This window comes from Hordeum vulgare, chromosome 6H (genome assembly GCF_904849725.1).
Source record: "Hordeum vulgare subsp. vulgare chromosome 6H, MorexV3_pseudomolecules_assembly, whole genome shotgun sequence".
NCBI classification, from domain to species: Eukaryota; Viridiplantae; Streptophyta; class Magnoliopsida; order Poales; family Poaceae; genus Hordeum; species Hordeum vulgare.
This window is the reverse complement of record NC_058523.1, coordinates 262,883,438-262,908,044: the sequence shown is the minus strand read 5'-3', so window position 1 is coordinate 262,908,044 and position 24,607 is coordinate 262,883,438. Positions and strand designations below refer to the sequence as shown.

General features: G+C 48.5%; 1 protein-coding gene across 3 annotated transcripts in view; it reads right to left on the bottom strand.

The window, feature by feature from the left end:
• The window catches only part of LOC123404263, a 77,379-nt gene that overhangs the window by 14,140 nt on the left and 38,632 nt on the right, over nucleotides 1-24,607 (bottom strand). For all 3 annotated transcript variants that reach the window (XM_045098185.1, XM_045098186.1, XR_006611708.1), the window contains exons 8-10: nucleotides 16,675-16,740; nucleotides 3,080-3,156; nucleotides 2,202-2,483 (exon numbers count right to left, since the gene is read on the bottom strand). In XM_045098185.1, the coding sequence (XP_044954120.1) occupies nucleotides 2,202-2,483; nucleotides 3,080-3,156; nucleotides 16,675-16,740 (425 nt within the window). The remainder of the gene's footprint in view (nucleotides 1-2,201; nucleotides 2,484-3,079; nucleotides 3,157-16,674; nucleotides 16,741-24,607) is intronic.

Below are 24,607 nucleotides of genomic sequence, written 5' to 3'. Positions count from 1 at the left end.
GAAAATCAAAGAGGAGGCTACCTTATGGGCAAGAGCTGGTGCTGCCGGGCTTCGGGTTATCCTACCGCAGACATGTGATGTACACTAAGTATCATTAGAATGCTTGTATTCTGCCTCCTAGGAGGACTGTAAAACAAACTCTATCTTTCCAATAAAATGAAACGCAAAGGTCCTTTGCGTTTTCTCAAAAATAATGATATGATTTGCAGTTAATGATTAGGAATAGGGTTCAGAATCCACAACAACAAACCATATTATTCTCGAATATATCCATATAGAAGATGTATTTGAAGATAGCATGTATAGTTTTACTAAGAGGCATTCTTATGCTGCAAATTATACCCAATTAAAATGTTGAAGATATTTGATACTCCATAGTTGAGGTTTTAGGCTTAGTAGAACTAAAACTGAATACATGAGGTGCAGTTTTAGTGCTACTAGGCACGAGGATGGAGAGGTTAGCCTTGGTGGGCAGGTGGTACCGAAGAGAGACACGTTTCGATATTTGGGGTCCATGTTGCAGAGGGATGGCGATATCGATGAAGACGTGGGCCACCGAATCAAGGCTGGGTGGATGAAGTGGTGCCATGCTTCTGGCGTACTCTGTGACAAGAGAGTGCCACAAAAGCTAAAAGGCAGGTTTTATAGGACAGCTATCCGACCTTCGATGTTGTATGGCGCGGAGTGTTGGCCAACCAAGAGACGACATATCCAACAGTTAGGTGTAGCAAAGATGCGCATGTTGAGATGGATATGTGGCCACACAAGGAAGGATCGGGTACGGAATGACGATATACGAGAGAGACTTGGGGTAGCACCGATTGAAGAGAAGCTGGTCCAGCATCGTCTCAGATGGTTTGGACATATTCAACGGAGGCCAACGGAAGCGCCGGTGCATAGCGGACGGATAAAGCGTGCTGAGAATGTTAAGAGGGGTCGTGGTAGACCAAACTTGACATGGGAGGAGTCCCTTAAGAGAGATGAAGGTTTGGAATATCGACAAAGACTTAGCCATGGACAGGGGTGCGTGGAAGTTAGCTATCCATGTTCCAGAGCCATGACTTGGTTTCGAGATCTTATGGGTTTCAACTCTAGCCTACCCCAACTTGTTTGGGACTGAAAGGCTTGGTTGTTGTTGTTGTTGTTGTTGTTGTTGTTGTTGTATAGTTGTTTTTCAGCTAAGAGATGAAGCAAAATATTAGCTATGTGATACTACTATCAGAGTTACAGTTTTTTTTCTTCTGATTTGGAGGTTACTTTTGGGTGCTAAATGTTACATGTCATGTTCCAACTTCTTAAAAAGGTATATAAAACAACAAGGATGCATTTAACGTTTGTTTAATGACTGGATTGGTCCCTTATTTCGCTCTTTTAGTTTAAAAGAGACATTTTGGTCTGTGAGTCAAAGACACCAACTCGGATTCGATTACAGAAAGTCGAACTAGAAGCGGATGAGTATCGAATGAATGGATACTCTAAGATAGAATGAGAAAAAGCAAGTTCGATTAAACTGGGGTGACATGTCAATGCTCTGTCAGCACCGTTTCTCTCTCAGATCCCTCCCCTGTCAACAGTTACACAGGAAAAGGCCAGTTTGCCCCTTTCTCTAGGCTCTACATCGCGACATTCTTGAAATGCATCATTAATTTTTTATCAGTGAATTTGAATGTTCCACGTATCAACTAAGGATCAAGCACAAAACAGCTCAACAAAACATCAAAAAAAGATACAGATCAAGCAATGAATCAACAACCTTAAGGAGAGCCTAACATGACATGAACACTCTGTGAGACATGCCATCAGATGGATGTCCTTCATCAGTTGTTAAGCCTCAAAGGACTAACATGCCCATTTTAAACTTCAGGGACCAAACTGGTATAATTTGGTGATTACCACTTTAATGTTTGACTGATTCCTTACCTTCCATTCTTTCTTATACAAATCATGCTGGTTTTGCCCCCATTCGATAGCGAGTTAGTTGGTTGCTAGTTTCCAATAACTTGCATTCAGAGTATTATGACGTTGACATTCTTTTGAGCTAAAAAATGGTGTATCATAAGATGCAAGGCAACACAGTTCTAGAAGAACATGTGAAAAAAGCATATAGGAAAATCTAACTGCAAGTCCACAAGATTGATCAAGTAAAATCGATTTTTCTGAGCTCATAAACTTGTAAAGATCTGGCCCAGACCAAAACATACCAGCTTCCATTTATCTGAGCCTGGAAAAGAGTGCACATATGCAGACCGTGTCCAATTATATCAACTTTTAGCGATTCGGCACTTTTGCCACCAGGAAAGCCAGTCCATCCAAGAGGAAGAATAGAAGTCGCTGTTCTAATGGCAGGAGGCTCCACAATATGACCAAGTTCAACAGAATCAGTAGCTGTCAGACCAAGTAGCTGTTGTAGATGCGAAAATTGTTGGAGTTGCTCGATGCCCGTAAAAAGGGGGGCATTTGCACACATGCACACATGATACATTCTGCATAGAGCCATACAGATAACAACTTTTAGTGCTGAGTGGTCTTTTTAGAGCAATAACTCTGACTGAAAATGCAGATAAACAAATGCTTCCCATGCTAAACAAGAAATCCTAACCAACGAAAGCTAAATTGTAAAAGGTGAACCCATTGTTACGAACATAATAATATCAGCTTTGAAATTTTATCTGACTAAATTAATGCAATGAATGAGTTTTGACCGCATGTGGTAAGCTAAACGTAGTTTCAGACTTAGTTGATACATGGAACGTTCAATGTTTACACTGACCATCAATCCTTTCGTCACTAGTCTTAGGCTCTTGGCATACCTACTTATCATTATTTTGCCTACAAACTGTGTGGAATAAAGAATACTTTATACAGCCCTTTATGAGAAACAAAGGCTTCCAACAAAAAGACAGGTATGAAATGATGCACATTTCCTTTGTTGTCTTCCAAAATATCAATCCCTTGACGAAAAAGAATGGTCCTCCTTTTTCCTTTTTCTTCTAAAAAACATGTAGGGCTTCGAGTTGGCTAATGATGCACAAAGGCTTCCAACAATTTGATACTTGTTGAACACAATCAGAAATCTTACTTTTGGAAGCGGGCTCTGTAGGATTTCATCGAGTGCGACTGAAGACGCTCTCTTAACTCCATTATAACAGACTGCACCTGCAAATGCCTTTGCCATAACAGAGCAAGAGAAATGAGTAGATCCAGGATGACAATATGTCAGATGATAAGATAAAATATACATGTTAGACAACGCGCGATCTAACCATCACCGTGTCTTTTGACTAGAATAAACACGGAGATGCATGTATAGTTATATTCCTTCCTAGCTAGGACTGTACACGGTCAATGATTTACCTAGACATGGCATGCTGATAAACCATGGCATGCTGCCTGCCATTTCTTCTTATTAATCCCAAGATTCCTAGAAGTGAGGGGTAGGTGTACGGATGAGGAATTGAGGATTAACACTTTGATCACATTCGAAAGGTGCTAGGATGAACACTTTGATCTAAAGGAAAATGAGCTCTACATCAACTAGAAGAATTGTGTTTTCCTGCAAACACAACTTCTTTTCCTAGGATTTGTCATAGCATGTGATGGCGTTTGTGTTGATGATTTTTGTTATCGATGCAACTTATCTCTATTACATAGCACATGGGACGTATATGTATTACATAAGACATGGGGTACAAGGAAAGGAAACATAGCCTAATAGGATTCCCAGACCTAATAATAATACTCCTTAACACCCCCTCAAATGCAAAGTGTATGCAGTAGCATTGCATTTGAAAGTGTAACACTGGGAAAAAAAGATAATCCAAAATCGGATTCTTGAGAATGTCGTTGTAGCATGAAGAGTCTTCAAAACCTGTCAAGTCAAGCCAAAGGAGAAAACGAAGAAGATGGTACATCAGAGGAAGACACCACAACAGTAGAAGATACAAGATAAGTATCAAAAGAAGGGTTGTCGAAAGAAGATAGCACTTCAAGAGAATGAAGCATTGTGCACAAAATCATAGCCCAAGAAAACCGGTGGCGAAAGAAGCTCGGTGGCAAGAGAATGGGTGCAGATCAACAATGCAAAAAGAGGCCACAAAAATCCTATATAAAGGACAAGGATCAAAAAAAGGCTAACGGGCAAAGGTATAGTGCACTCGCATGGCATGAGATAGAGACGTAGAAGCTAGGGAGGACACACAAGAAAGTGCAAGCCATCATGGATGCAAGAATGGAAGCCACTAGAGAAGGCGGTGTAGCATGACAAGAATCATCTGCAGAGGCAGATGGAGGAGACGAGGTTAACATGCAGACAAGCACCAAGCGCCAAGGGGAGGAGTGTGTGCGAGGCGTAGTCCATGAAAATCACGAGAGACGGTGTAGAGCAACGATCATCATGTACAGAGGTCACAAGAGGAGTCGCTGAGGTGTGACCTTCTATAGAAGTAGGTGTAGAGCGATCATCACCACCGACGAAAATCATGAGAGAAATCACTGGAGAGTGACCAACAGAGCCTGTGAAAGACACCGAAGGGAACAATGTCACAGGCGGACGAGCACTAAGAACCGAGAGACGATGCATGTGTGAGATTGGGTCAATGTAAGAAACACCATCAAGAGGCAGCAGGTATGAAGGGACGTGCGTACTCGACGAGAACATTTTTTTTCCTGTCTGTCTTTTTTGTACTCTCTTTTTTCTTTTACTCTTTTCTTTCAATGGAGTGTGGTGGTGGAACAAAGCAACCAAACCAAAATCCAGCAGCCACACGTAATAGTCCTTGACCTTGTAGCAGCAGGAATCAACCAGGAGCAGCCCAAGTGCTAAGCAGCAAGCGCCGGCACTAGGCCACGACGAGCAGGAACAAGCACATGGCAGGGCAAGCAGCAGCAGAAGAGAGGTGAGTGACTAAAGCAGGCAAGCAGGCAGAATCGTGTGCTAGCAGCAGCAACCGGGGTGACCGCACGACGAAACTGAAGGTGCATGGGGCGGCTGTCGGGGCAATGATCCTGACAATGAATACTAGGGATACGAATGAGGGGTGGAGCCTAGCTACGGCGCAAATGTATCACTCGGATTTAGCGAGAGCGGGCCTCTCTTGGAGAGATAAAGACTCTACGTCTCGTGCCCGAAGGCTTGTGTTTTCTCTAGGGGGAGGGGGTTAGATTACAGAGGGTGATGAACCCTTGTCCAGGAGCTCGAGGCCAGCTATATAGAGTACGCCTAAACCCATTGAGCATTATTACAAGGGTAAATGAGATTAACTACAGGGGTTACTAGAAACTGCAGCCGTTACTGGTAACGCTACCTATGACTGCACTTCATGTGTGGTGTTAAGTCCTTCGGCCATTGCAACTCCCACGTCGTCCACGCCTCCTCTCTGTCCGAGTGTTGGTGCCTGGCCGACTGGTGGGAAGAAGTCCGAGTGACTCCATGGATCCGAGTGGATCCGGTGTATGCGTCCGAATGCATCTATAGTCCTAAGACTTTAATGGCCGTGTGGGGCCCTAGGTGGGCTCTGGATGTCAGGTCCATGACCCTACTACTAGTAGGTGACCCCATCATTAGCCCTTGAATCTGTTAAGGACGAGTGGATGACACTTTAGAGTCGCTTCGGCGCCTCGGGGGCGTTCGGAACCCGCCTCAGGACCTTCTCCACTCGATTCCAGGACGGAACCACAACAGATTCAGGACTGAAAATTTCCGAAAGATCGGATTGGGTTGACTGCTACGAGCAATCTGATGGCACTCGCTTGTCTCTCGGCACGGATAGACTAGTGGCCCCATGCGGGCATGCCATGAATTCCGAGTGACCGGGTAGGAGTGAGTATTGGTCCTCTCCGGGTCCCTGGGGAACTCCTTCGATCACGTCTATGTGCATCCGAGTGCACGGGGACCCACGGGGGTATTCGGCGGACTGAAACACATCATTTTAGGCAAGCGGGCGCAAAGCCCATTTGGGCTGATTCGCGGCGGAATTCCCGCGGGTTTGAAATGTGGGCGACGCGCGCGGAAGCGGTTGCGTCGCATTAGTGGGGAAAATGGGCACGACGCCTCGATTTCCGCCCCGGGATTTCGCCATGTGCCTTGCCCATGCTGACCGCAGGATCTTGAGGATCTCGCCGCGCCCACTGATTGACGGCTGGAGATCCGCGGATATGTGGTATAAATTGCGACGAGACGAAGAGAGAGAAAGCCAGATCCCCTTTTTTCCTTACTTCTTCCTCCACGACTCTGTTGTGCTCCGCCACATCCGTCCATTCCGCGACTCGATTCCCAGTGCCAATCCGTCCAGGGAAGATGGCGAAGGGCTCGACTGCGAAGTCCAAGCGGACAAAGAAGGGATCGTGGGGGTCCTCATCGACCGTCGGCGCCTCGTCGGGCCTGCTCTAGGGCAACTGGACCACGTCGCGGGTCTCGCGGGGCCACCTGCTGGAGCTGGAGAACCAAGGGCTCCTGGTCCGGGAGCTGGAGGCTGCCAAAGGCGGGCGAGCTCGAGCCGTCGTCGCAGGGGGAAGAATGAGTCCTTCTGGTGACGCACGTCGAACAAGGTTTTTTACTGCCTTCACACCCTTTCTTCCGAGTGTTCCCCGATTCTTCGTAGCTCAACTCCACCATCTCCCCCCAAATGCCATCTCCTACCTAGCCGCTTTCGTGTCTCTCTGTGAGAACTTTATAGGTTGTCCTCCCCATTGGGGGCTCTTCAAGCATCTTTTCACTTGCCGCGCAATAATCGTGAAGAAGGCCACTCCAAGAGGAGAAAACCCATGTGAACCAGCAATGCGGGGGCTTACGTATCCAGCTTAGGGGAAAGGTAAGCTTTCCTGCCATGTCTTTCCCGATTCAGTGAAGGGATGGCAGATCACCTGGTTTTATTGCAAGGATGTCTCGGTCGCTGGCGGTCAGTCGGGCCTACCGCCGTACTCGACAGAACGGGTGTGGTCCCCTCCGTCCTTAACGGCCAAGGAGAAGACAGACATGGATATCATGGTGATGGCCGTCGTGGCCATCGTCGGGAAAGGTCTCAACGGGATGGACCTGCTGGAGGTTTTCCTTTAGCTGAGGATCCAGCCCTTGCAGGCAAGGGCTCACCCCATGTGGGAGTACGAGGGGTCGAGTGACCTCACGCGAGTTCACCCGGAGGAGTTCGACACGGAGACGCTGGAGGCAAAGCACATGGCCATCACCTCAGCGCATGATAATCCCCGAGGCACCAGAGTGATAGTTCCTTTCGACAAGGACCACCTACCGATTGAGGTAATTCCGAACTTTCCTGATCCGAGTGCTTTTGATGTTGTTATTTGATTGTTGCTAACTCCGTTGTTTTTCTCTTGCTCGACAGAGTTTCACAGAGATAATCAGTGAGATGTCAGTCGTTGACCGCACACCCGTGGATGTGGCGAGTGACACCGAGCACCAGGAGGGCGAGGGGGGTGATGACGACGATGATGGCGAGGATGACGACCCTGAGGACGTCGATGACAACTCCGAGGACAGAGACGAGACAGAGTCTTCCCCGTTAGAGGACGTTCCGATTGAGGGCCGCGCCAAGGCTCGTCACAAGCCGAGTGGGCGCGTCAACAGTGCCAAAGGGCCGGGTGATCCCGAGCCGACTGTCTCAGCTCCTCAAACCCGCAGCTCGAAGCACGGGCGAGCCAAATCCGCTCGGTCTCCTGAGAAGGCGGCCAAGTAGCCCAAGGTCTTTGTCGTCAAGCTCCGGAAGGCGGTCCTGCCGTGGATCAAGGTGGACGTGCCCGTGGCGTTACCGTAAGCCTCTTGGTTGCTTGTTTATTTCCTGCCGAGTGTTGTTTTTCTGCTTGATGTATGGATGACTCCTTTCCGAATGACTTCTCCGTTGTAGTGTTCACACTTCGACTGCCTCAGCCGACCCGAAGGCCGCAAGGAAGGGTCAAGCAGAGGCGAACGCTGCGAACTCTAAAGGTAATTTCCGCATTCGTCTTGGTTACATTCGAGTGACATGTCTTTACAATTTTCTAACACCCAAGTGATCGCAGGGCCGAACGAAGTGATCGAGCTCGATGGGAACGACAAGACCGATCCATCGAACCCTCCGATTGACACGAATGTCGTGATGTAGGACGCCCCTTCTGTCCGAGTACCCAGGGTCTCCCCGGTTAAGGCTCTCACCAAGACTGGTGGTCAGAGTGCTACTGCTAGGGCTGGAGCCGCACTCTGGGCCATCACGCCTCCGTCGCCGGTCCCGGAAGTGGCCAACCTCTTTGCATTGCACCACATCCCTGAGGACCAGGTGGGCGTGGGCAAGGAGGCCATGATCCAAGTGGAGCTGATGAACAACCGACTGGAGGAAGCGTACGATGCCAGCGACGCCTTGAAGAGAAACATCCAAGTACCATCGTAAGTACCAACGTCAGTCAGGGGTCTAGCCTTTTGCATATGTTTTATTTTTGTTCCCGAGTGGGTTTGTGTGGGACACGCCAATGGGTCTTTTTTGGTTTGAGTGGGTGCACGCGCCCACTGGGTGTAGTCCCCGAGACTGCCTTCGACTGAAGCAGTTGGCGGTAGTCTTAGGTCCTTGATGTGTTGTTGTGTCCTCGGCGTAGTAGTATGTCATGCTGAGGTTGTAGAAATGGCGCATAGCCACCTTGGCGAAGTATCTGACTGAACTTGTGGTAGTAACACATACCCACATTGTCGAAGTAGTCTACTGAGCTTGTGGAAGTAGCGGATAGCCACCTTGTCGAAGTAGCTGACTGAGCTTGTGGAAGTAGCGCATACCCACCTCGCCGAAGTAGCCGACTGAGCTTGTGGAAGTAACGCATACCCACCTTGCTGAAGTAGCCAGGGTGATACATGTACCTTAGCCATTTTACCTTCCAGTGGGGCCGCGCTGAGCACACCCACTGGGTATAGTCCTCAAGACTGTCGTCGACTGAAGCAGTCGGCGGTAGTCTTAGAGCCATTTGTTGTTTCACTTGACTGATCGAATGATTTCTTCCATTGGATCCCACGACAACGTTTGTCTATTTTTACTCTTTGTTGGCAGAGTGTATGCGAGGTCAGGACTCGGTACAATGCCATTGAGAAGGAGGTATTGGACCTTCGGATCAGCCTGGAGGCTGAGAAAGCTAAGAGCGCGCGCTTGGAGCAGGAGAAGCACTCATTAGGAGGTGAGAAAATTTCATCCAATTGTCCCTTGTACTTTGTTTTCCTTCCAATCCGACTAAACTCGCTTCGTCAGATGTTCGGAATGAAAACCTTCAACTTGTAAAGAAGCTACGGACTTCTAGTTCTTTAGAAACCATGAAGGAGACCTTGAGAAGGAAACGGAGATGGCGTCGGCGTGGAAGGATGCCAACCTTAAGTCCAAGGTGGCCGAGCATAAGCTCAAGACAGTCGGGAAGTTGAAGGAGGACAACAAAGCTCTCAAGGCTGCAACAAATAAGTCCATGGCAAAGATCGTCGAGCTGAAGAAGCACTATGCCAAGTGAGAGTCCAAGTACAACCTGCTCTCTGCCAAGAAGGCTGAGTTGGAGCAGTATATCGAGGACTTCGGCACAGAGATGAGTGAGAGGCTCAAAGGTACATCATCTGCCCGAGTGATTTATGTATTGTCCTTGGTATCTCGTTTGTTTTTTATTTTTGTTGTCCTTCAGTGGTCAGTTTTTTGCAACGACGTCGAATCGAAGACCGAGAGGATCGAGTGGGAGCTGGATCCGGCTAGGCAGCTCCTCAGGGACAGCTTAGCTTTAGCTGTTCTCCGACTGGACGAGCGCATAGAGCATGCCTTGGGCTACCTTGTTCGGCTCCGCTCAGCCGTCGCGAAGATCGACAAGGAGCTCTGTCCTGGCGAACAACTTTCGAGTGACCTGGAGTCGATCATGGACCAACTGAAAGAAGTCTCAAGCCGAGTGCAGTCGTAGAAGAAGTTGCCAGCCCGATGCGGCGCTGATATCGCCCTTTCCCTCGTCTGAGTCCATTGCAAGGACGTGGATGAAGAGAAGTTGAAGTCTCTCAAGGTCGCCAACAGGAAGAAGATCAAGTCCGAGGACTTCATGGAGACGTTCCTCGAAGCCGCCACTCGGATAGCAGACGGCATCGAGCTCGACACCATCGTTGACGTTGTCGCGCCTCCGTCCCCCGAGTGATTCTCGGAAAACTTTGGGTTTAAATTTGATTAGCCTCGGAATGCCGAGTGGTTAATGTGACCGTTGAGCCTTATGTGAGCTTGGGCCTCCCGCTACTTGAACTTTTGTTTCGATCAAATTGTGGTTTGCTTGCTTTACCCTCATACGGATGTTGAATGTCTTTTGCTCATGCCTTAAGTGATTTCTGGATCAAGGCTGAGTCCCCGAGCGTGGATGATGTCCTCGCTCGAGATGTTTTTGAACTTAGGCGATGGCTGGATCGCAGCCAAGCCTCCGGGTGTGGATGATGTCCACACTCGGAGTATTTTCAACTTAGACGAAGTGTGGTTCGCGGCTAAGGTTCCCGAGTGCGGAAATCTTCCACACTCGGAACGTTTAGAACATAGGCGAAACCTGGTTCACAGCAAAGTCCCCGAGTGTCGACATCTTCCACACTTGAAACGTTTTCAACTTAGACGAAGTCTGGTTCGCGGCTAAGGTTCCCGAGTGCGGAAATCTTCCACACTCGGAACGTTTAGAAATTAGGCGAAATTTGGTTTGCAGCAAAGCCCCCGAGTATGGAAATCTTCCACAGTCGGAACGTTTTTAGCTTAGACGATAGCTAGATTGCTAAGGTTCCCGAGTGCAGAAATCTTCCACACTCGAAACATTTAGAACTTAGACGAAATCTGGATCGCAACAAAGCCCCCGAGTATGGAAATCTTCCACACTCAGAACATTTTTAGCTTAGACGATTGCTGGATCGCCGCTAAGCCCCCGAGCATGGAAATATTCCACACTCGGGATTTTTAGGACTTAGACGAAGTCTGTTCGCAGCGAATTCACCAAGTGAGGAAATCTTCCGCACTCGGAAATGTTTAAAGCTCAGTCGAAATCTGGTTCGCGACAAAGCCACCAAGTGTGGAACACTCGGAACGTTTTCAACTTAGACGAAGTCTGGTTCGCGGCTAAGGTTCCCGAGTGCGGAAAACTACCACAGTCGGAACGTTTAGAACTTAGACGAAATCTTGTTCGCAGCAAAGCCCTCAAGTATGGAAATTTTCCACACTCGGAACGTTTTTAGCTTAGACGATTGCTGTTCGCAGCAAAGCCCTCGAGTATGGATTTTTCAAACTTAGGCAAAATCTGGTTCGCAGCTAAGTCGTTTCACCAAGTGGGGGCAATGCAATTTTTGGGACAAGGAAATCATCAAAGTGAATAAAATTTTGGACAGATTTTGACGAAATACAAGAAAAGTAAGACTCTTGTTCATCAATGTCACTCTAAAACTCATTAAAGAAATGAAAAAAAATCTAAGTAAAGAACTTGCGGAGCAGATCCACGTTCCAAGATCGGGGCTCTTCCGCGTTTTTCTCGAAGTTATAGAGCCGATAGGCTCCGTTGTTGAGAACTTTGGAGATTGCGAAACGCCCTTGCCACGGAGGCGCCAGCTTGTGAGGCTTCTGTTGATCCAGTCGGAGGATGAAGTCGCCTTCCTGAAAGGCACGCCCTCTGACCTGTCTAGCGTGATAACGCCTCAAATCTAGTTGATAAAGGGTTGATTTGATGAGGGCTAGCTCCCTTTCTTCTTCTAGGAGGTCTAGGTTGTCTTGTCGTGCTTCTTCAGGTTCAGCTTCTGAGTATAGCTCCACTCGGGGAGAACTGTGAAGTAAGTCACTCGGCAAGACAACTTCAGAGCCGTACACCATGAAGAAAGGGGTGCGATTGGTGGACCGATTTGGGGTCGTCCGTAGGCTGGTCCTTGTTAGCCCTGGTTCTGTGATGGGGGTGAACAGATCTTGCTCGTTCCTTTGCCTGAGCTCTTCCCGCTGCTCCCGAATGAGAGGTTTGGGAATGTAGGGGTCGCCGACATTGTCATCGTGGCCGTCCCCGTTGTGCCCAGGGGAAGTCCCTTCAAGGAAACCAGGAGGACCCTCGGTTGTGCCAGCCATCAGGATCTCTGCATCAGGCTCGCTGTTTTCGCACTCAGACTCGTCAGAAGAGTTGTTGTGCAAAGAGGAAAATAAGTCGATGGTAGGCTCGTCGGAATCGAGAACTGCCACCTGCTCGACCACGGACTAAAGGGCCAAGGCATTCTTGGTCCATCACTAAGTCGCGAGCGTCAGGAGCGCTTGCGACACCGTCCAGACGGCAGAAGCGCTGCCACGCGCCACGGAACCGACGGTTGCCGGAGAAGAACTCCGAACGAGGACGCGCGGAAGTGCGCCGTGCCGGACGGGCAACGCCTCCATGTCCTGCAGAGCCTCCTACAGCCACGCCAAATCATCAGCGATGAAGCTGAGCGAGCCAAACCGGATCTCTCCGCTGATGATCATGATGGTGATGAACAAATCTCCACTTGCGCCGGAAATCACTAGACGCGCAGCCCCACGGTGGGCGCCAACTGTCGGGGCAACGATCCTGACAATGAATACTAGGGGTACGAATGACGGGCGGAGCCTAGCAACGGCGCAAGGCTGTCACTCAGATTTAGCGAGTTATGGGCCCTCTCGGAGAGGTAAAGACCCTACGTCTCGTGGCCGGAGGCTTCTGTTTTCTCTGGGGGGGGGTCAGATTACAGAGGGTGCTGAACCCTTGTCCAGGAGCTCGAGGGCGGCTTATATAGAGTACGTCTGGACCCGTTGAGCATTATTACAAGGGCATTTAATGAGATTAATTACGGGAGTTACTAGAAATTGTAGCCCTATCTACGGCCATTACTAGTTGTTACGGTATATGTCGATTGCGCTAGCCCTTTCCATCAGTTCGGACTTTTGATTGCGTTGGCTAGTGCATGAAGCTTAACATGGTATCAAAGCTAAGGTCTTGACTTCAAGTCCTGGCTTTCACAATTTATTAAAAAATGCTAGTAGCCCCCCTTTGTGTCCACGTAGAGGCCTCTTGAGTCATACGTGAGTTTACGGGCCGTTGCTCTCTTCCGGTTGCACTTGTTGACTTGTCTTTCCCGTCACACGTGAGAGGGGGTGTTACAGTATATGTGGATTGCACTAGCCCTTTCCATCAGTTCGGACTATTGGTTGCGTTGGCTAGTGCATGAAGCTTAACACTGGTAACGCTAGCTATGACTGCACTTCATGTGTGTGTTAAGTCCTTCGGCCGTTGCAGCTCCCACGTCGTCCACGCCTCCTCTCTGACCGAGTGTTGGTGCCTGGCCAACTGGCTAGAAGACGTCCGAGTGACTCCATGGGACCGACTGGATCCGGTGTATGCATCCGAATGCATCTATAATCCTGAGACTTTAATGACCGTGTGGGTCCCTAGGTGGGCCCTGGATGTCTGGTCCATGACCTACCACTAGTAGGTGACCCCATCAGCGGCGCCATCCAGGAGGTGACGGGAGCTCTGACTAGGGGTGATGGAGAAATTGTCCAGGGGATGGCTCGTATTTTGGCGAAACACGCAAGCCACGTTGGCGGACGTTGGACAATGGCGGCCATGGAGCAAATCAAGATGGGCTGGGAATTGACCTGGAGGCCCGGTCTGATCAAGATCAAGGGCCAGAGCCGCTGGATTGGGGTGTTTGACCTTCAGGCTAGGCCCGGTCTAGATTGAGGTCATGATACCATGTTATGGATGCAACTTATCTCTATTGCATAGCCCATGGGGCGTATATGTATTACATAAGACTTGGGGTACAAGGAAAGGAACATAGCCTAATAGGATTCCTAGACCTAATACTAATACTCTTAACAATTCTAAGGTTGAGGCAATTCGAGAATGGCCAACTCTGAAGTCGGAGGTAAGAAGTTTTCATGGCCCTACAAGCTTTTATAGGCGATTTGTGAAGAATTTCAGCAATAATATCATGGCACTAATTACCGAGTGCTTTAAGAAAGGAAGGTTCCAATGGACAGAAGCAGCTGAAGCTAGTTTCAATGAGATCAAGCAAAAACTCTCACAAGCTCCTATTTTGGTGCTACCTGATTTCGACTAGACTTTTCATTTGGAGTGTGATGCAAGTGGAGTAAGCATTTTGGCTGTTTTATCTCAAGAAGGGACGCCCATTGCTTTCTTCAGTGAAAAGTTAAGCCAAGCAAGGCAGAAATGGAGCACTTGTCAGCAAGAATTGTATGTTGTTTTTCGAGCTTTAAAAACTTGGGAAGTCTATTTACTACCTAAAGAGTTCATTGTTTACACTGACCATCAAGCCTTAAAGCATTTTTAGAAATCAAAAGCATGCCGGTCGTATGCTTGCAAGATGGGCAGCATATTTGGAGAGGTTTAATTATCTGTGCATAAACGTGGAGCAACCAAGCGAGAATCGATGCTTTGAGTTGCCGTGCATGCCTCACTATGAGACTTCTTTTGAGCACCGGACATCTGGTACCTGCCTGCACTTAGAGACTAGGGTTTCAGCCCATGTATCCCATCTATCCCCTAGACCATATATACCATACCCCTTGGACGAATTAGGATTGAACTTCCAGTCATGGATCAAATAAAGGAGTTGTATGAGGACGATGAAGACTTTGGCCATGTTCAGGTACAACACAACAGTGGCCAGCCATTAGGTGATGACTACCTGGTGCAAGTTGCCTATCTCTTCAAAAATGATCGTTTGTGTATCCCACGGAGTTAGCTCCATTCAAGTGATCTTAGTGGCCATGTTGGACGTGACAAGACTATTGCTAACCTAGAGGCTCGTTATTATTGGACAAAACTAAAGAGAGATGCTGGAAAATTTGTTCAATGGTGCCCCGTATGTCAAACCTGCAAAGGCCAAGTCCTAAAGACAAAGTTATACATGCCTTTACATGTTTCTGTTGCTCCATGGGAGGATATTTCTATGGACTTCGCCTTCGGTTTGCCAAGTACCAGACGATGGAGTGATGTTGTGTTTGTGGTCGTTGACAAATTCTCTAAATGGCTCATTTCATTCCATGCCGCAAGACAACAGATGCTCATCATGTGGCAAATCTTTTCTTTCGTGAAGTAGTCAGACTTCATGGAGTTCCAAAATCCATTGTCTCAGACCGTGGTAGCAAGTTTCTTGCTGCATTTTGCCTCACTTTGTGGAAGCAATTCAACACTGAATTAAAAATTTCTAGCATTGTCAATCAAGTGATCCACAAACAAATGGAAAAAGGGAGTGGTGAAGAAAATATTGGGTAATCTGATTTGTTGCATTTGTGGAGAAAGGAAGGGCCAATGGGATTTGGCTTCATCTCTCGCGGAGTTCTCCTACAACAACTCTAAGCATAGGTCCACAGGAAGGAGTCATTTTTCTATTATTTACATTAAAGTTTCAACACATGTTGTAGACTTGGTGATGCTACCATCAAGGGGAAACTCAAAATCAGCATTGTCCTTTGCAGATAACTACACTAAATAATTTGAAGAACTGTGTGGTGTTTTGGAAGCACAAAATCAGAAATATAAACCACTCACTGAGTGCAAAAGGAGGCGGAGAACATTCCATGTTGGTGATGTTTGAAATGTATATGTGGACTGCCTAGCCCTTTCTATCAGTCCAGACTTTTGGTTGTGTTTGCTAGTGCATGAAGCTTAACAAGGTATTAGAGTCTAAGGTCTTGAGTTCAAATCCTAACTTTCGCAGTTTATATAAATTTGTTGCCCCCCCCCCCCTCTTTGTATCCATGTATAGGCCTCTCAAGCCATACCTCGGAGTCTATTCACGTGTTGACAACATGTGACAAGGTGATGGTGTACCTCTCAAAAGAAAGACTGACTTTAGGTGTTAAAGTGAAGATTAGGTAGTGAAGGTATGGGCCCCTCTCTATTCTGAGAAAGATAAAGAATAATTCTTATGTGATAGATCTTCCAAGCGGAAGTTCACTCATGTATGAAGGTCCTATTCTCGTGTACCAGTTGGTTGCAGTCATCGGCGTTCTTACAAAAGGAGTTGTGCAAGGAGCTGATGGAGCTTGGCGCCAAGCAGCTCGAATTGATTACCAGGAGATTTATGTCTTGATTTTGGATGTAGTCTTGCTTGGTGGTCCAAATCTTTTGGTAGTGATTGGTCTGGATATTTTGGTCTCTTCTTTTTAGTCCCTACGTCTAGGTTTAAAGGGCCAGCCAACAAAACTGAAAGGATTTAGGCGCCATTAATTACCCCATCACTAATTGGCGCTAATAAATCCAGGCCGGCGAATCAGAAGGAGTTTCACCAACAGCTACGTTCACCCGCTCATGAGGCCTTGTGTGCGCATGCAAAACCCATGTCTGGCCAATGAAGGCGCCAGCCTTTTCGTTATTCGAAGCGAAGCATACGGCTCCCAGTTAATTCTATCAGAAAATTAAACGAAGCAAAAGAACATTGAGGCAACAGCCTAGTAAAGCCGGACTTGGTATCGTGGCTCTCCGGCCCAATAAAAGTGAATGGAGGTACTGGTCGAGATCATTTTTTCTTGATGATGTAATAAACTCTCTAATAAGTGTGACTGCATGCATCTATGATGCAGACGCCAGGGGTAATAAAAGCTTCCATTATCTTAAAAAACTATATATGTTTCTTGCGATAAAAAGAACATATGTTTATTAGCTTTACATTTTATTTCAAAAGGTGACGGGATAGAAACTAAAAGTTCATACCGACGTCATCTTGGAGTATTCTGAATCTGAAAGTGTAGTAACTGATGAATCCCCCAACAGGTAAAGCTGGAAAACATAAAACAATAATCATTGTCATTAATAGAAGTGGAAGCTCATGATAACCTGACAAGAATTTTTGTTTGCCAAATACTTCATACCCCTAATTTTGGTAGTACGGACAAAATATGAATAGAAGTCGAATCTTTATATTGTGTGACTATTCAAGATATAATGAAATATAACAAATAAGCAAACGGCAGGAATGATAGCATTAGTATGGAACAGTAAGTGTATTACTGAAGTCATATTCTAAAACTCAAAGATTCCTATGCAGAATATGGATATGACAGGGGCGCAGCTGTTACCCTATGAAATTGCCAGTTGTTTAGCAAAAGAAGTATTTTACACTGAGCAAATTGAGATGATATCTCTCATAGTCAAAATATATATATACACTTGCCAAGCAAGAAAAAGTGTGGCACTGTATACTAAAATGTCATCAATCAAGTAACTGTTAATGTCATTCAGCTAGGTCCATCACCCTACTTCATGTGTTACTTCTTTAATGTTATCATCCTTATGTGTCATGTGATGTGTATCTCAAATTCTAATTCTAAAGGCCTGTTTGGATGCCCTCCGCTCCGCGTCTCCACTCCCGGAGTTGGAGGAGCAACAGCTAAAAAACGCAGAGAGGGGAAGAGGTACTCCGCAGATTCTCAGATTTGACGCAGCTGGAGGCTTGCCGAACAGCTCCTAACATATGATGTATTTTGCAAGTACCACAAGTGTTAGATTTAATACGAGGTACGCAGAGATTCACCGAGGAATAAGAAATCACATCATGATAACGACACCGAGATTTGTTAACGAGGTTCAGCGAACACGCCTAGTCCCCAGGGCAATGACTACAGGCGCTCCTCCCCGAGATACCGTAACACCAGCCATACGGGCGTCGGCACAAGCCACAGGCTCCCCGTTGCGTGTCTGTCGCTATCTAGCCGTCATGCGTTACAACGTGTGGTGCCTCCTCATATATGAGAGGTCAAGGGTACAACGTGTACGACTCCGACACTACATCTATCCTACCCCACACTACAACACCAAGTCCAAACGTAACCCGACTCGTACACAATATTCGACACAGACTCAACCTTGGCAAATATTCTCCACCACCTTGAATTTGTCCATGCGTCAAAACTTCCATGTATCGGACTTGGGTTGTCTTCTTCGTAGCTTACCAAGAGCTATTCGACGAGTCTGCCCAGACCCACCGCCACCGTGGGACACCGCTGCTATTCCCGCAACTACGGTCTCCGTGACTCCAACAGCGATGGTGCTCCCTGGCAACTTGTAAAGATGTGAAGCCGTCCTCCCTTCAATCATCACGGTCACCTCATCTTCCATGATTTTCATAGTCTTCCTATCCCGACCACAACGGAATACCATACCACCATTATGAAGAATTCCAATCGAAATTAGATTCCTCCTTAGCCCCAGCACATGTCTGCCTCCCCGAAGCATCCGTTCAGCTCCATCAAACATCTTGATTTTGATGTCACCTACTCCAGCAACACGATAACATGTGTCATCGCCCACATAGGCTAAACCAAACTCACCAAACTTGTACGAAGAGAACCACTCCCTATTCGGTGTCGCATGAAAAGAGCAAGCTGGATCCAACATCCACGCTTCACCTCTGATTGACCGCTTGTCTGATACTACAAGGGCATCATTGTTGTTGTCTGAGTCATCACCATGAGTAGCATATTAGCACTTGCCCCACCATTGAGATCTGGACAGTCCTTTCTCATATGTCCCCACTGTTAACACTTCTGACACTGTACTTTCTTTTTCTTGTCCTTGTTCTTCCATGCCTCACATCCCTTCCGCCACTCTTCACCCTTGACTAGCAAACCTTCACCATGAGAGATTCCACCACGTTCTTCTTTCTCATGTTATAAGATAGCAATGCCGCAATAATATGCTCATTCTTGACGGTCTCCTTGTCGTGCGTCAAAGTAGTGATCAAATGGCCATAGGACGATGGCAATGAACTAAGCAAAATTGTCATATCCTTGTCATCAACCGTCGAACCCAAGCGTGCTAGATCTGTCGGACTTGATTAAAGGCATACATGTACTCCACAAGATTTTACCCCTCCTGCATCTTCCACTCATACAATTTTTGCTTTAAATACACCTTGGTCGTCGCAGTCTTGGATATAAATTGAGTCTCCAGCTTCTCCCAGATCTTCTTCGGCGAATTCGCATCCATCACATGATAAATAACCTGGTCCGACAGACACAACCGTATAGTCCCGGTTGCTTTCATCTCTAACTCCTCCCAGTCCCCAGCCTCCATCTTAGGTGGCTTGGCTTCCTATAACGACGCCTTCAAGCACCCATGTTGTGCCAATAAATCTTTCACCCTTATCTACCATAACCCAAAGCTTCCAGTCCCGTCAAACTTCTCCACCTCAAACCTGGTATCACCATGGTTCTTCGTACAACTGACTGTGTGGAAAAATACCCGAGCTATCTCGGCGATGCGGAAGTACAGGAGCAAAACCCAACATGGTCTTGCCTCCGAACACTAGTAGCAATCCACCAAAAATATGGCCTTCACGCTCCTCTGGCTCAACTCCGATGCTAGCGAATACTTGGCTGCCAAAGCTCCTGCTATTTCCGATGTGCGTGTACCATGATGGTTTCTTTTTCTGATGATCTGATATGTTTGTTCACCTCATCCCTTGTCGGCTGCCTGCTTTTGTACTGTGCATACACGGCTCCAGCAGTCCGGCTCGGTGATGAGTTCTCTCGGGACTTGATCCCATTTTGATTCCAAACAAACTCGGTTTTGATTGCTCCCACAATACGCAACCTGATCCGTCGCTTCGTCCGTACGTGACTCACCCTATGCTCGCCCGATTGATCCACAATCATCGCAATTCTAGCATGCCCACACATACCTCCCTCTAAATCAACAATCCAGGGCCTGCGAAGAGCCTAGCTCTAATACCACTAGTTAGAGTTAATCTGAGGTACCCAGTCAATTCATAGAGGAATAAGCAATCACAATATGATGACAACACCGAGATTTGTTAACGAAGGTTCAGCAAACTTGCCTACTCCCCGGGGCAATGACTACGGCGCTCCTCCCCAAGATACTGCAACACCGGCCATCCGGGCGCCGGCACAAGCCGCCGGTTCCCCCTTACGTGCATGTCGCTATTAGCCGTCATAGGTTACAACGTGGAGTGCCTCCTCATATATTATAGGCCAAAAGGGTAAACACCAAGTCCAAACGTAATTTGCCTATGTTCGACACAAACTCAACGAGGATTGACCAATTGAGCACTTGAACAAAGGCATGAAGGCAACAAATGGGGTGGTATTTTGATACATCTCAAGCATTCAATTATCCTTTCTCTTTATTACATGACATTTCATTAATTATTTACAAATACTTGCCGTACCGGCATACGGCTATTTCTTGCAATTGTCGTATCCCATATCCATATCGTCGTATCTATGTTATTGTGTCGAATCTTCGTAGATTATGTGAGCCATCCCATGAAACATGGAGTTGTATCCATCAGTTAGAGTCCTAGTTGATTAAACAAGTTTGTTATGAAAGAGTGGAGTCAGGTTAGCAGACGTATTAGAGTTGGAATAGACCTACCACAAGAGCAGGCTCATCCTCCAGCCTTGGCTCCGGGTTCTTAGCAGATTCGTTTTGTGCCTGCGGGAAAACCTCTTAAGAACCCGGTTCGAACACTGGGAAGTTGGGCGCACCCTACAACCTAGCCACGACTACGACGAAGTCACCCACACGGGGCACGAAAGGGACACGGGAGTTTACCTAGGTTCGGGCCACCTTGCGGTGTAAAACCCTACTCCTGCTTTGTGGTTTTCTTCTCTCTTGGGTCGCACAAGTGTTACAACCAACAAGGAGGAAGACAGGTTCTCCGGAGAGAATGGGGAATCAATCATCTGTCCTCTCTATCATGGCCGCTTGCCCCACTTATCCTTGCCATGGGCCTCTGTTCCCAAAATATCGGCGGGAGAAGAGCGACCACAAGGCGCCAATTCGAAAGGGAACAAGTGTGCAGTCTTTGATGGCAAGGTTGATCTTCATCTTGCCAAAGGTGCCGTCCATGACGCGCTCGTGGGATCGTCGGTGACGTCCAGTGTCACATTGGTCTCCTTGCACCAAACGGGTAATGTTGGAAATCCCCTTCCGGGGGGACAGCTGCTCGATGCCCTTTTATCAAAAAGGTGGAAGATTCCTCTGCGACGCCCGCCAGCGTCACCCACGTGGCGGGCAAACTGTTGTGTGGCCAGCATTGATCCGTCCCTCCGAGCAGAGGGCTTCACAGGAAGCAACCTCGCGAGGGAGACCCCATGAGACCTCTCGTTGTTGCCGGACAAGCGTCCCATGGGCCCCTCTCCAAGAGAGAGGAATCCTCGCGGAGCCGGACCATGGCGGGGTGGTCTCCTGAATCTTCCAGTGAGCTGGATGTCACACAAGGCCTTCTCAACACAACCGACTGGGCCGGCAGTAGATGGGCCATGGGACCCTGGTTCCACTGGACCGACAGTAGCCCTCGGGCCCACGGTGCGCACGTTTCGCTCGTTGATCGCGAAACGGCGCGGGTCGAAACGCCGCGGGGCCTGACGAACTGTCGGGCCCAAAGGTGACGCATGGCAGCACCGATTGAACGGGACGCATCCACTTCTCCCACGACGCCTTGGTAACCGCACACCTACGTTAAGACCGCCACACGCGCCTGGAAAACACCATCATTGCTTGCCTTCCTCCAGACACCTCCCCTGCGCACTGCTCCTCCTTCCTTGCGCACACATCACCCACTGCTCTCCCTCTCCGCCTCCTTCTCCATCTGCCGCCCCATCGCCGTCGCCATGGCACCAAAAAAGAGGAGCACCGCCACCACCAGAGTGCAGGTGGAGCCGACCTTGCTACCCTCCACCATCAAGAACCAAGAGGGGCTAGACAAGCTCATCCTCTGACGACCAACGCTCACAACAAGCACGAGGCCACCAAGATCTGGTCGAGCTCGAAGCCAGCTAACGAACTGTCGGGACGACGTTCCCGTTCTTCTTTCATAGCATCTTCGGAGGTTTGCTACCTCCCTTCTCTGATTTCTTCAGCGTCGTGCTGGAGCACTATCAGATCCATGCACTCCACCTCCACCCCAACTCCATCTTCCTCCTTGCCACCTTCGCCTTCTATGACGTCGTCGTCGATGAGTGTCTTGGTGACGCCGACTTTGTTGATGGTGGGAGTGCACAGCATGGGGATGGTTCCCACGGCTCTTGTGGACTTGGGGTGGCCCTTGGAGTCGAAGGTGACCGCGTACTATGACCACTTGAGGGGCCTTGAGGCCTCGGGGCCCGAAAGGGCGGCGTTCACCTCGCAGGAGAACTTCTTGAGGTGGTGGTTTGAGGCGGGAGCCTGAAATCTACCAAGGATGCATGCTATCCCGCGAGGCTCCTGGTAGCCCCCGGCATCTTCATCAGGCAGGTTGTCGTTGTTGGTGTTGGGGCGTGAAGGTACGCCGTTGGCCTGAGGGTTGGCGCGGCGAGGCTGGTCCCGACAGCCTTGGCGGTTGTTGCTGCGGTCGTTACCATTGTCATTGTTGTTGCGGCCTCCCCAACGATCGCCACTGCGGCATGACCTGTGCCACGGCTGTTGCGGCTGGGGCGGAGGCTCTGCCCCTGCTCACGGAGCAGCCTGAGCTCATGGCAGTCCTCGGTGTTGTGGGAGTTCATGTTGTGGTAGGCGCAGAAAGGCTTCTTGGAAGCTTCGTTGCGGTCACACCCGCGCTTTTGCTCAGGCTCCGCCGCAAGCACAGCGGGACCATTGCGTTTGATGTCCTTCCTCTTGGCCTTGGCGGCGTCGGTGACGGCGTCAGGGACTTGTGGAAGAGGCGGCCCTCTTCAGCCTTGGCGCACTTGTCGGCGAGATCGAACAACGTGGCCACGGTGTCGAGCTCGTCGTTGACGGCGAGCTTCTCGCGCATCCTGGCGCCCGTGGAGAACACAGAGATGATGGCAGCATCGGATGCCTGCGGGATCTTGTTGAGAGTGAAGGAGCACTCGAACGTGCCCTTGAAGTTGGAGACGCGCACACAGCTCGAACCACGAAAAGATGGAGCCCTCGGGGAGGTTCATCAGCCACGATCGTGCCGCATCCTTGAGAACCATGGGGAACCAGTTCGCCATGACCTTGTTGTCGCCATCGACGGACTCGATGATGATGGCGTAGAGCTGCAGGAACTCTGTGGGGTTGGGGTGTCGGCAGAGCGTGGAGGCGGCACCGTTTTCAATGGAGTGGGCCACACCACGCGGCGCAACTCACGGGTGAAGGCGTAGCATCCTCGCTGCCAGAGGGAATGCCACCGACGAGGGTTGTGCAGTTTCGACGCCCTGCGACCGTGACGTCCTGGAGAGTGCAGTTCTAGCGCTCGTGACGCCTCTCGAGTAGCACGTGTGCTTCGGGCTCCGCACACTGGACAATCCTGCAGCTAGGATCCTCATGGGGTGGTGATGACGCTTCGTGGGACGACACCAATGCACGCGCACCGGGGCGCCGACCATCGTCCTCGTCGAGCGGAGGAGGCATGCCATGGCCTACCTGTTGGAAATATGTCCTAGAGGCAATAATAAAATAGTTATTATTATATTTCCTGTTTGAAGATAATCGTTTATTATCCATTCTATAATTGTATTGAATGGAAACATAAATGCATGTGTGGATATATAGACAATACAATGTCCCTAGTGAGCCTCTAGTTGACTAGCCTGTTGGTCAAGGATGGTTAAGGTTTCCTAGCCATAGACAAGTGTTTGTCACTTGATGACGGGATCACATCATTAGGAGAATGATGTGATGGACAAGACCTAAAACTATAAACGTAGCATATGATCGTGTCATTTTGTTGCTATTGTTTTCTGCATGTCGAGTATACATTCCTATGACCATGAGATCATGTAACTCACTAACACCGGAGAAATGCCTTATGTGTATCAAACATCGCAACCTTACTGGGTGACTATAAAGGTACTCTACATGCATCTCCGAATATGTCCGTTGAGTTAGCATGGATCAAGACTGGGATTTGTCACTCCGTATGACGGTGAGGTATCTCGGGGCCCACTCGTTAATACAACATCACAAACAAGCCTTGCAAGCAATGTGACTAAAGAGTTAGCCACAGGATTTGTATTACGGAACGAGTAAAGAGACTTGCCGGTAATGAGATTGAAATAGGTATGACGATACCGACGATCGAATCTCGGGCAAGTAACATATCGAAGGACAAAGGGAATGATATACAGAGGATTGTGTGAATCCTTGACATAGAGGTTCAACCGATAAGATCTTCGTAGAATATGTAGGATCCAATAAGGACGTCCAGGTCCCGCTATTGGATATTGACCGGAGAGTGTCTCGCTTATGTCTACATAGTCCTCGAACTCGCAGGGGCTCGAACCCACAGGGGCTGCGCACTTAAGGTTCGGTGACGTTTTCGGTATAGTTGAATTATTGATGTTGGTAACCGAATGTTGTCCGGATGAGATCCCGGACGTCACGAGTGTCTCCGGAATGGTCCGGAAACGAAGATTGATATATAGGATTGTTGCATTTGGCTTCCGGAAAGATTTCGGGCATTACCGGTAAAGTACCGGGAGTGACAAATGTGTTCCGGAGTTTTAAAGGGAGGGGCCACCATCCGGGAGAAAACCAAATAGGCCATGGGTGGCGCACCAGCCCTTAGTGGGCTGGTGAGGCCAGCCCAATAAGGCTATTTCGGCCAAGGCAATAATAAAGAAGGAAAAAAAAGGGAGGTGGACAAGATAGGATGGAGTCCTCCACCAAACCGAATTGGAGGACTCCTCCCTCCTTGCCT